The sequence below is a fragment of the Bos mutus genome, chromosome 6 (genome assembly GCF_027580195.1).
Source record: "Bos mutus isolate GX-2022 chromosome 6, NWIPB_WYAK_1.1, whole genome shotgun sequence".
Classification (NCBI taxonomy): Eukaryota; Metazoa; Chordata; class Mammalia; order Artiodactyla; family Bovidae; genus Bos; species Bos mutus.
In genome coordinates, this window is record NC_091622.1 from 19751432 (window position 1) to 19764410 (window position 12979).

Genomic DNA, 12979 nt, shown 5'->3' on the forward strand with positions numbered 1-12979 from the left:
AGTGACTAAATGTAACCAGGCCTATTTGTTCATCTGTGTCACCCTGCCATCTACCCCACAAGGCTATTGTGGAATTCGAATGAGATGACCAAAAACAAGGTTAAGCCCTCAATGAGTGTTTGGTGGTATTATCTCAGTGATGACACTGTTGCCACTGATATTAGCTGCTACTAGTGAAATAGCTTTTGCTCCAAATTGAAGCTGGTGAAGTACCAGTAGAAGTTGAGCAGATCTTACTTGACTTGGAGATAGGAGTTCTGCTTGATCAGGAAGTAGTACTCAAGAAGTCTGTATACTCAGTTCTGTACCATTCAGTGATATTTTGGCAAGACTTAAGGACCAGAGCATGGTGATTACTGATGTATTGGTTAATATTTATAAGATTATAAAGTAATGATCTCAGGTACCTGCATGAGGATGAGTAGATTTGTTTTAGGTTAGATCAGTAATCTGTGTATATTGAGTTTTTTTTCATAGCTTTATAGCTATGCTTTGTATTAGTTTAACATTATTTGTATTCCTGAGAGATTTTTAAACTTCTTTAAAGCTTTTCATGAATCTATGCTAAAATTTTTCTGTGTACATAATATGTATACATATATACTACTACTGGGTATATATCTATAAGTCAGATTGCTAAGTTCTGAATTTATTTTACTAGATATTCCCAAATGGTTTACAAAAGAAGTTGTAACAATATGCACTCCTACCAGTAGTAGCGTTTCAGGCTTCTTACATAATTATGAGTATTTAATGTTATCAGATTTTTTAAGTTTTTGAAATAGTGACTCATTTTGGTTTTAATTTGTATTTCTCTGATCAGATTGGTTATCTTTTCATATATTTATAAGTCATTCATGTTTCCTCTAAGAATTACCTGTTCCTGACTTTGACCCATTTTGTATTGTTTTGCTTTCTCATACTTAGTTGTAGAAGTTATTTCTAAAGTCTGGATGCTCGCCCTTGTCAGTTTTGTGAAACAAATATTAAGAATAGGGATTTCATCTTCTGGATATTTCTTTGCTAGCTTGACTGCTTTTCAAGTTGTTTCTCTGCCTAGTTTTAAGCCTAGACACTTAAAACTCCACTAGAGAGTGTGATTAAAGTTTTAAATTTGTCAAGATTTCTTCTGGTGATTGCTTGAAATTATACTGTATTTTCAAGTTAAGTTAGAAATCGTTTAGTATGACTCTCTTTTTGTAGTAAAAAACCAAGCCCTGAAGATACAGAGCACTGAATGCGGAACTAGAAATAGAAAGAACCAATATGGTATTTTTTCTGGTGAGGGAGATCATGAAGAACTGGCCCTAAAATTGACAGTGTTGTTATAGGTTAAGAATTTTGCCTGTATGTATTTATTTCCTCAATAGAAAGAACTAAATTGATAGGTAAAAAATGTAATTGGAGTTTCTGAAGAGAATGAAGACAGTTTTTGTGTCAATACGAAGAAGGACTTTTGTAGAAAAATTAACTCTGAACACAGTGGGTTAAGTTATTTCATTAATTTGTGAGCTTCCTGGTTACTGGTAGTATTTATGCAGATTATGAAGGACCACTAACAATCATAGAATTCAGAGATAGGATGTATCTAGCAACTGTCTTATTGAAGACCTTCTTTTTATAGGTGAGGATACTGAGGTTGGAATGTTTTGGCCTAGGTAGTTTGTGGCTAAAATAGGACTAGAATCTAGGTATTGTCCTTCAGGCTAGAGTGACTTCTAGCTTATCACATTTGCTCCCTTCTGAGAATGAGAAGATACCCATTGCTCCTTACCTTGGACGAGGGGTGAGAAGATACCCCTCGTCCAAGGTAAGGAGCAATGGCTGCGCTTTGCTGGAGCAGCCTTGAAGAGATACCCCATGCCCAAGGTAAGAGAAACCTAAGTAAGACGGTAGGTGTTGCAAGAGGGCATCAGAGGGCAAACACAAATGAAACCATACTCACAGAAGACTAGTCAATCTAATCACACTAGGACCACAGCCTTGTCTAACTCAATGAAACTAAGCCATGCCCCTGGGGCAACCCAAGATGGGTGGATCATGGTGGAGAGATCTGACAGAATGTGGTCCACTGGAGAAGGGAATGGCAAACCACTTCAGTATTCTTGCCTTGAGAACCCCATGAACAGTATGAAAAGGCAAAATGATAGGATACTGAAAGAGAAACTCCCCAGGTCAGTAGGTGCCCAATATGCTACTGGAGATCAGTGGAGAAATAACTCCAGAAAGAATGAAGGGATGGAGCCAAAGCAAAAACAATACCCAGTTGTGGATGTGAACTGGTGATAGAAGCAAGGTCCGATGCTGTAAAGAGCAATATTGCATAGGAACCTGGAATGTCAGGTCCATGAATCAAGGCAAATTGGAAGTGGTCAAACAAGAGATGGCAAGAGTGAATGTTGACATTCTAGGAATCAGCGAACTGAAATGGACTGGAATGGATGAATTTAACTCAGATGACCATTATATCTACTACTGTGGGCAGGAATCCCTCAGAAGAAATGGAGTGGCCATCATGGTCAACAAAAGAGTCCGAAATGCAGTACAATCTCAAAAACGACAGAATGATCTCTGTTCGTTTCCAAGGCAAACTATTCAATATCACAGTAATCCAAGTCTATGCCCCAACCAGTAACCCTGAAGAAGCTGAAGTTGAACGGTTCTATGAAGACCTACAAGACCTTTTAGAACTAACACCCAGAAAAGATGTCCTTTTCATTATAGGGGACTGGAATGCAAAAGTAGGAAGTCAAGAAACACCTGGAGTAACAAGCAAATTTGGTCTTGGAATACGGAATGAAGCAGGGCAAAGACTAATAGAGTTTTGCCAAGAAAATGCACTGGTCATAACAAACACCCTCTTCCAACAACACAAGAGAAGACTATACATGGACATCACCAGATGGTCAACACTGAAATCAGATTGATTATATTCTTTGCAGCCAAAGATGGAGAAGCTCTATACAGTCAGCAAAAACAAGACCAGGAGCTGACTGTGGCTCAGACCATGAACTCCTTATTGCCAAATTCAGACTGAAATTGAAGAAAGTAGGGAAAACCACTAGACCATTCAGGTATGACCTAAATCAAATCCCTTATGATTATATAGTGGAAGTGAGAAATAGATTTAAGGGCCTAGATCTGATAGATAGAGTGCCTGATGAACTATGGAATGAGGTTCCTGACATTGTACAGGAGACAGGGATCAAGACCATTCCCATAGAAAAGAAATGCAAAAAATCAATATGGCTGTCTGGGAGGCCTTACAAATAGCTGTGAAAAGAAGAGAAGTGAAAAGCAAAGGAGAAAAGGAAAGATATAAACATCTGAATGCAGAGTTCCAAAGAATAGCAAGAAGAGATAAGAAAGCCTTCTTCAGTGATCAATGCAAAGAAATAGAGGAAAACAACAGAATGGGAAAGACTAGGGATCTCTTCAAGAAAATCATAGATACCAAAGAGACATTTCATGCAAAGATGAGTTCGATAAAGGACAGAAATGGTATGGACCTAACAGAAGCAGAAGATATTAAGAAGAGATGGCAAGAATACACAGAAGAACTGTACAAAAAAGATCTTCATGATCCAGATAATCACGATGGTGTGATCACTGACCTAGAGCCAGACATCCTGGAATGTGAAGTCAAGTGGGCCTTAGAAAGCATCACTACGAACAAAGCTAGTGGAGGTGATGGAATTCCAGTTGAGCTATTTCAAATCCTGAAAGATGATGCTGTGAAAGTGCTACACTCAGTATGCCAGCAAATTTGGAAAACTCAGCAGTGGCCACAGGACTGGAAAAGGTCAGTTTTCATTCCAATCCCAAAGAAAGGCAATGCCAAAGGATGCTCAAACTACTGCACAATTGTACTCATCTCAGACGCTAGTAAAGTGATGCTCAAAATTCTCCAAGCCAGGCTTCAGCAATACATGAACGGTGAACTTCCTGATGTTCAAGCTGGTTTTAGAAAAGGCAGAGGAACCAGAGATCAAATGGCCAACATCTGCTGGATCATGGAAAAAGCAAGAGAGTTCCAGAAAAACATCTACTTCTGCTTTATTGACTATGCCAAAGCCTTTGACTGTGTGGATCACAATAAACTGTGGAAAATTCTGAAAGAGATGGGAATACCAGACCACCTGATCTGCCTCTTGAGAAATTTGTATGCAGGTCAGGAAGCAACAGTTAGAACTGGACATGGAACAACAGACTGGTTCCAAATAGGAAAAGGAGTTCGTCAAGGCTGCATATTGTCACCCTGTTTATTTAACTTATATGCAGAGTACATCATGAGAAATGCTGGACTGGAAGAAGCACAAGCTGGAATCAAGATTGCGGGAGAAATATCAATAACCTCAGATATGCAGATGACTCTACCCTTATGGTAGAAAGTGAAGAGGAAGTCAAAAGCCTCTTGATGAAAGTGAAAGAGGAGAGTGAAAAAAGTTGGCTTAAAGCTCAACATTCAGAAAACGAAGATCATGGCGTCTGGTCCCATCACTTCATGGGAAATAGATGGGGAAACAGTGGAAACAGTGTCAGACTTTATTTTTCTGGGCTCCAAAATCACTACAGATGCTGACTGCACCCATGAAATTAAAAGACGCTTACTCCTTGGAAGGAAAGTTATGACCAACCTAGATAGCATATTCAAAAGCAGAGACGTAACTTTGCCAACAAAGGTTCATCTAGTCAAGGCTATGGTTTTTCCTGTGGTCATGTGTGGATGTGAGAGTTGGACTGTGAAGAAGGCTGAGCACTGAAGAATTGATGCTTTTGAACTGTGGTGTTGAGAAGACTCTTGAGAGTCCGTTGGACTGCAAGGAGATCCAACCAGTCCATTCTGAAGGAGATCAGCCCTGGGATTTCTTTGGAAGGAATGATGCTAAAGCTGAAACTCCAGTACTTTGGCCACCTCATGCGAAGAGTTGACTCATTGGAAAAGACTCTAATGCTGGGAGGGATTGGGGGCAGGAGGAGAAGGGTACGACAGAGGATGAGATGGCTGGATGGCATCACTGACTCGATGGACGTGAGTCTGAGTGAACTCCGGGAGTTGGTGATGGACAGGGAGGCCTGGTGTGCTGCGATTCATGGGGTTGCAAAGAGTCCCACACAACTGAGGGACTGAACTGAACTGAACTGATAGGGTTTAGCTCTAAGTAGCATTCCTTTTTAATTATCTCTGTAAAATTAGAGGAGCCAGGCTTAGATAATCTGAAATTCTAAATAAGATTCTTAAGATGATGTTTTCTGCCTATCTTATAAATATGAGAGGATTCATTTCAGGGAACTTCTACAATTCTATTCAGAATCAGCTAATTATGAGGGTTTAGAGGAAGGATGGTGCATAAGGGATCCTTAAACTTGATAATAAATTTCTGTTATGCTGTTCATTGGAGAAGGCAATGGCACCCCACTCCAGTACTCTTGCATGGAAAATCCCATGGACAGAGGAGCCTGGTGGGCTGCAGTCCATGGGATTGCTAGGAGTCGGACACGACTGAGCGACTTCACTTTCACTTTTCACTTTCATGCATTGGAGAAGGAAATGGCAACCCACTCCAGTGTTCTTGCCTGGAGAATCCCAGGGATGGGGGAGCCTGGTGGGCTGCCATCTCTGGGGTCGCACAGAGTCGGACATGACTGAAGCGACTTAGCAGCAGCAGCAGTAGCATGCTGTTCATTTATAAAAATGCCCATGTATATAGTTTGTAGGCAACAAGGTGTAATCTCTTCAGAAAACTAAAGAGTTGACATCTTTTCATGCTTTTGTCAAATTCTTGAGATTTGATGAAAAGGTGGAGGATCTTTTAAATGGAATGAAATGAGACAAAAATGAATTTTTCTTTTCTTTGGTAGATACTCTCTTGTTCTTTAGTTTATGAAGGGAAAACTGGGTTTGTTCTATTAGAAGTCATTTAAAGTATAGGAAGTTTATTTTCAAATCTGTAAAGCAAGACTCAATGCTCTTACCATGTCAAAGAAAGCAAAAATGGAGGCAGCAATTCAGACATTTTGAGAAACAAGGGCACAGACAGCAGGAACATCGGAAGTGAAGCTCCAAATAAAAGTGAGCATGAATTTAGACAATGACTAAACTTTTTTTTTTTTAAACTTATATTTGGCAAAACTAATACAATATTGTAAAGACAATGACTAAACTTGCAAGAAGAGTGTGTTTGGAAATACCACCCACTTTCAGATGTGATTATACAGACAAGTGAGAGACAGATGGGAGGAAATAGTATAAATCTGTTTTAATTATTATGATGCTTAAGAATGTATTGCCATGTTGGCATTGAGCCTATTTAATTTCTGAGAATTTTTTCCTTGGATTATGACTATCTGTAAAACTTCATGATGATGTGGAGAGATTATAGAGAGTATTAACCTATATTCCACCCCTACTTCTGTTTTTTAGACTTGGGAAGATCCCCATCGAAAAGATAAGAGCACAGACTGCTGTGGAGATAATGATCCTATTGATGTTTGTGAAATAGGCTCAAAGGTTTGTTTCATAGAGTGTTGTTCTAACATATGTTCTACTTTAGTCATGCCATAAAATTTCAGTTCTTTTCAGAAGGCACCAGTTCTTCAACTCTTCAAAGTTCTTGCCTGTTTATCCCTCTCATAAGTGAAGTCACTCGGTCATGTCCGACTCTTTGTGACCCCATGGACTGTAGCCTACCAGGCTCCTCAGTCCATGGAATTTTCTAAGCAAGAGTACTGGAGTGGATTGCCATTTCCTTCCCCAGGGTATCTTCCTGACCCAGGGATTGAACCCGGGTCTCCCCCATTGCAGGCAGACACTTTACTGTCTGAGCCACCAGTCCTTTTTTGTATCTTTACTTCCTTCTCTTAAACTGTGTGTTGGTAAACCCTAGCCCATGGCTAGTCAAATCCAGCTTGCCACCAGTTTTTATAAAGAACACAGCTCCGGCCTTTCATGTACATGTTGTCTGCACTGCTTTCGAAGCACCACTGCAGTTGAGGAGGTTGGAAGAGATGCTGCAGTCTCAAGTATTTGCTGTCTGTCCTCTTACAGAATGAGTTTGCTAAGTCCTGCTTCGTCGTCCTTGCCCATTATCCAGGCAGAATGTACAATGCTGATGAGAACTAGCTGGTGCTTTTTTTGTGTGCCTGCTTCCAGGTTACTGGGGACAAGCAAAACTTCCACTCTCATAGGTTACTACTACCTGCAGAATTCTGTGTGTCTTCGCTCACATTCTTTCTCCTGTTTTCTGCTGCCTTTATTGCCAGTATTTATTGTTCTCTGTTAAACTCCTTGTACTTGGTTCTCACTCTCAGCAGAGCATGTTGTCTTTAATTTTGTAGAGCTCCTAGAAACCCGCAGATAAGCATCCCTTTACTCTCCCCTTAGGCTCTCAAGCAGATGTGCCTGTAAATACTCCTCCTTCCCTTCCTTCTGTTACTGAGACCAGGACTTCCCCTGGGTTCTCAATCCTGTCCCTTCCTGCCATTTGAATGACACTGTTTTCTTGACTCTTCTCTGTTCTGTATTTACAACTGCCCTTTCTTTATTAAGGGCTTCCCTGATAGCTCAGCTGGTGAAGAATCCGCCTGTAATGTGGGAGACCTGAGTTCAATCCCTGGGTTGGGAAGAGCCCCTGCAGAAGGGAAAGGCTACCCACTCCAGTATTCTGGACTGGAGAATTCCAGGGACTGTATAGTCCATGGGGTCGCAAAGAGTCGGACACAACTGAGTGACTTTCACTTTCACTTTTCTTCATTGACTTCCTTCCATATTCCTTTTCATAAGAAGACCTGTAAAAAGAGCGAACACTCATCTCTATCTCCTCCTTCCCACTTAATCTTCAGTCAGTTTAAAATTGTTTTCATCCCCCCATTATTTCAATGAAACCACTCTTACAAAGATCATCGGTAGCTTTCTTTTAACCAAATCCAACCTGCCCATTTCATATGTTTTGTATGACTTGAATTTACCTTGGAATTTTATGCCTTTAACCTCATCTTCCTTCTTCTATCAGTCTCTTTGCTTGACATCAGTTGTATCAGAGTGACTTGGATATCCTCTAATTCCTCCTTGGTTTCTTTTGTAGGCTGCTTTTCTTCTGCCTGCTCCTTAAGCATTGCTTAGCTTGAGAATTGTGCCATTGTTCAGCTCTTTTTCTCGTGTGAGGACTCCCTTGGTGATCCAGTCCCAACCGTTTGTGGTTTTGCTCTCAAATTACTATCTCCAACTCAGACCCACATTCTCAGCTATCTGCATTTACACTTGACTGTCTCCCAGGCATCTCACACTTGTGTCCCAAACTGAATTCCTTGTTTCCTCCTCTCCATGTTACTCCTCTCAGTGAAGGACACCTGTCTTCCTTCCCTCCTTGCCTCCAGATTCTTGAGACAGAAACTGAGAAATCTTACAGATCATCCTTTGCTTCTCTTCATCTCATTAGTCTTGAGGTACTGACTCTGTGACCTAAATGGCCTTTAAATCTCTTTCTTTTGCATTATCACTGGAGCTAGCTTTGTCTAGTCCTCAATTATATTGCACTTGAATTATTCCTGCCACGGCCCAGTTTCCTTGCTGAGTCTTATTTTCCCCACCATCATTCATAGCAGACTGTTCTCCTGCTGTGTCCTTGTTTAGGCCTTGTCCCCTGCTTTCTGACTTTCTCTCCCGCCGCTCCTTGTTTGCACGCTGCCCTGTAGCTGTACTACCCTTTCAATTCCCGTTAAGGTGTCTGCCCTCACTCAATACAGGCCTTCATACAAACTGTTCCCTCTGCAGAATGGAACACTCTTCTTCCTTCACTTTGTCTTACTTCCCCCTTCTTTTCGCTGCACATCCCCCTGCTCATCCGTTGGATCTCAGCTGTAGTATCACTTCTCGGAAGTCTCCCGTTACCCGCCATAGACTAACATACTAGCTCTTTGGTCTGTGGTTCCGTGGTACTAACTGTCTGTGTTGTTTGCCTCATTGTCTCCTCTCAAATGGCTGTGAGCTCTCGGAAGAGAAGAGCCACCATTGCAGTGTTTAATTCAGTGTCTGGCACAGAGCATGTGCCTAATGAAAGACATGCCAAGTGTGGTCACTGCTTGAGCTGTATTCTTCTAGCTAAGATCAAATCAGTTATCTCTGGAAATTCATATTAGCACTTTCAGGAGTCCAGACTGTTGTTTTAGTAAGTAGTTGCCTCTGCTTCTTTGTTGCTTGTTTATGTGCTGTGATGCTTTGTTATTCTCTTCTTTCCTCTTTCTCCTCTTCTTCCTTATTCTCCTTTCTTTCTCCTGTTTCCTCCTCTTCATCCGCTTCTTAGATTTTCTGTGCCCTCTTTCGCTTTTTCTTCTTCTGTTTTTCCACTTCTTTTTTCCTTCCTTATACTCTTCTGTCCGCCCTCTCCCTCTGTCTTCTCTTCCTTCCCCCTGTCCCTTTCTGCTTTCCTGCAGGAGAGATCTGCATCCAATCTTGATTTCTAGTTTTATACCCAGATAAGGATGGACAGGGACTAGAGTTCATTGGTGTGTGTGTGATTCAATAGTTCCTCTGTCTCTCCAGCAGAAAAATGGCCAGATTGTTTGCTTTAGTTCAGATTAAGCTATAGTTAAGAAATTTTTTTGGACATTTTCTCTCCAGAGGGATAGTAAAGGATATATAAAATGCATAGATTAGAAGGAAGAATATAACTATTTTAACGAGTACCTCCTCTCTTCTATCTTATAATAGATGCTCTGTTATATTACTTTGGTCATTTCCCTGTGTCTTCTTTTGTAATAAGAAGAGTTGCTAAATTAAGTAACATTACCTTGATAGAAAGGTTATATAGTAGAAAACTCTTCTTCTTTTGTTGAAAATTTATTTTATTGAGATGTAGTTGATTTACAGTATTGTGTTAATTTCCTCTTGGAGCAAAGTGATTCAGTTTTATATATATGTGTGTACACACACACACACACACATTCTTTTTCATATTTTTTCCTCTATGGTTTGTCACAGGATATTGAATATAGTTCCCTGTGCTATATAGTGGCACCTTGTTGTTTATTCATTTATAGGATATATAATAATTTGCATCTGTTGATCCCAGAATTCCTCTGCAGGAGACTCGGCTTTGATCCCTGGGTAGGGAAGATCCCCTGGAGGAGGGCATGACAGCCTCCTCTAGTATTCTCGCCTGGAGAATCCTATGGACAGAGAAGACTAGTGGGCTATAGTCAATGGGATTGCAAAGAGCTTGACATAACTGAAGTGACTTAGCACGCATGCACACATAGGAGAAATTGTATGGTATTTGTCTTTCTCTTTCTGACTTAACTTTATTTAGTATGATCATCTCTATGTCCATCCATGTTATTGCAGATGGCATTATTTCATTCTTTTTATGGCTAAGTAATATTCCATTGTATATATGTGCCACATCTTCTTTATCCATTCATCCATCAGTGGGCATTTAGGTTTTCTATGTCTGGCTGTTGTGAATAATGCTGCTATGAATATAGGGGTGCATGTATTTTTTTTTTTAATTATAGTTCTGTCTGGATATATGCCCAGGATTGGGATTGCTGAATTATATGGCAATTCTATTTTCAGTTTTTTGCTAAACCTCCATAGTGGCTGCACCGATTTACATTCCTACCAACAGTGTAGGGGGTTTCCTAGAAAACTGTTACTCTGAAGGTATAATCCTTGGGGCCACTTGGCTTGTATAAGATGCAAGTTGTTAATTTAAATTCCTATGCAGATATTTAGTGAGTGAAAAGATTAAATGAAAATATCTTATTTTCACTGATGTAAAAATTTGACAGTGAACCTATAATTAATGAGATTGGTAACTGAAAATCATGCAAATCTATATACCTGGTAAATTGATTTATTATCTCTAATTTGTTATTGACTAAACAAAGGGATCTAAAAAGACTTGATGTACAGGCTTTTAAATAAACTTGTCAAAGTCATTAAATATCTAAAATAAAATTAAAGGTCTTAAATGTAAGTTATTTTTTTAAAGTGTACATAATTAATCTTGAAAGCATGCCTTTGTGTTTTACATAGAATGCTTGGTACATAATAGGTGTTTAGTTCCTTACCACTGAAAAATATGCTGACTGTTGTTGTTCAGTCACTAAGTTGTGTCTGCCTCTTTGCAAGCCCATTAGATGGCCGCATTCCAGGCTTCCCTGTCCTTCAGTATCTCCTGGAGTTTGCTCAAGTTCATGTCTATTGAGTTGGTGATGCTATCTAACCTTGTCATCCTCTGTGGCCCCCTTCTCCTTTTGCCTTCCATCTTTTCCAACATCAGGGTCTTTCCAGTGAGTCAGCTCTTTGTATCCAGTGGCCAAGGTATTGGAGCTTCAGCTTCAGCATCAGTCCTTCCGATGAATATTCAGGGTTGATTTCCTTTAGAATTGACTGGTTTGATCTCCTTGTAGTCCAATGTATATATTATTATATATAATATATGTAGTATTATATACTATATAATATATAGTATATACCATATGTGTTTATGCATATACATATGCATATAACCAGGGAATATAGAATTGTTGTACCTGGACTCATGATATATGGAAACTGTGAGATAATAAATTTACACTATTTAAGGCTTTAGATTTATAATAATTTGTTACACTGCAGTATATACCTAATACACAGGATAACAGGTTTTAAGCAGTTTTACTTTCCGTGGTTTTTCATATTGATTGGGTCCAGTTGAAGTTTTACCTCATTCTTCATATAAATCCACATAGACGTTTCACTGTGGGTCATTGTCATATTCTGTTGATTGCAGATTCCCAGGAGTTAGCAGTTGACAGGTGTGAGCAGATACGTGTAGAGCCCAGAGAGAACATTAACATCTGTAGAAGACCTCTTAGGAGAAGGCAATGGCACCCCACTCCAGTACTCTTGCCTGGAAAATCCCATGGACGGAGGAGCCTGGTGGGCTGCAGTCCATGGGGTCGCTAAGAGTCGGACACGACTGAGCGACTTCACTTTCACTTTTCACTTTCATGCATTGGAGAAGGAAATGACAACCCACTCCAGTGTTCTTGCCTGGAGAATCCCAGGGATGGGGGAGCCTGGTGGGCTGCCGTCTATGGGGTCGCACAGAGTCGGACACGACTGAAGTGACTTAGCAGCAGCAGCAGAAGAAGACCTCTTATGTTATGGTTCATGTGTCTTTTGTTTCCTTTGTTCTTTTTCTTTACATCAAAGAATATGCGATATGATTTCTACTTTACTGTTGAGAAACCAAGTCCTGAAGTACTTTGTGGCTTGTGTGAAGTAATTGACCTCAATCACCTCTAAGAATGGGGGAGCAATTCACTCCCGCATACTTGTGACTTAAAAATCCTATCTTTTGAAAGATTTTTGTATAATGGCTAGAACAGTCTATGATAACCCTAGTCTAGTTCTGTGTAAAATTTTGAGGCATACCTGTATTCTTGTTGCAGAATGTAAATTCATTTTGAAACAAGGTCAACTGTATGATTCCCAAGGAATTAGTAACAGTATCTGCTGTGTACATTAATTTCCTTGCAGAGTAGATGGAGAGTTTTATAATGGAACTGAGAAAATAGGTCTCATCTTATATCCAAAGCAATTTATTCCTTTAGTTAATGAGATGTGAAATAATATTTAGTAAACATGAATTACTTAATCACCATCTAAACAGTGGACCTTGGTTGAGACTGTGTGCCTGCTAAGTGGCTTCAGTCATGTCCAGGTCTTTGCAACCTCATGGACTGTAGCCCACCGGGCTTCTCTGTCCATGGGATTCTCCAGGCAAGAATACTGTAGTGGTTTGCCATTCCCTTCTCCAGGGGATCTTCGTGATCCAGGAATCGAACCCAGGTCTCCTGCACTGCAGGCAGATGCTTTACCCTCTGAGCCATCAGGGAGGACCTGGTGTTGAGGCTGTCCTCCTTTATCTTGCGCCTGGCTGTGCCTGGCTAGTTCTTAAAGCACCTGTGAGGAAGAGCATAGAAAAAAAGC

General features: G+C 40.2%; 1 protein-coding gene across 2 annotated transcripts in view; it reads left to right on the plus strand.

Moving 5' to 3' along the window:
- Positions 1–12979, plus strand: part of PPA2 (inorganic pyrophosphatase 2) — a 98031-nt gene that overhangs the window by 32952 nt on the left and 52100 nt on the right. For both annotated transcript variants that reach the window (XM_070372059.1, XM_070372060.1), the window contains one exon: positions 6425–6511. In XM_070372059.1, coding sequence (XP_070228160.1) covers positions 6425–6511 — 87 coding nt within the window. The remainder of the gene's footprint in view (positions 1–6424; positions 6512–12979) is intronic.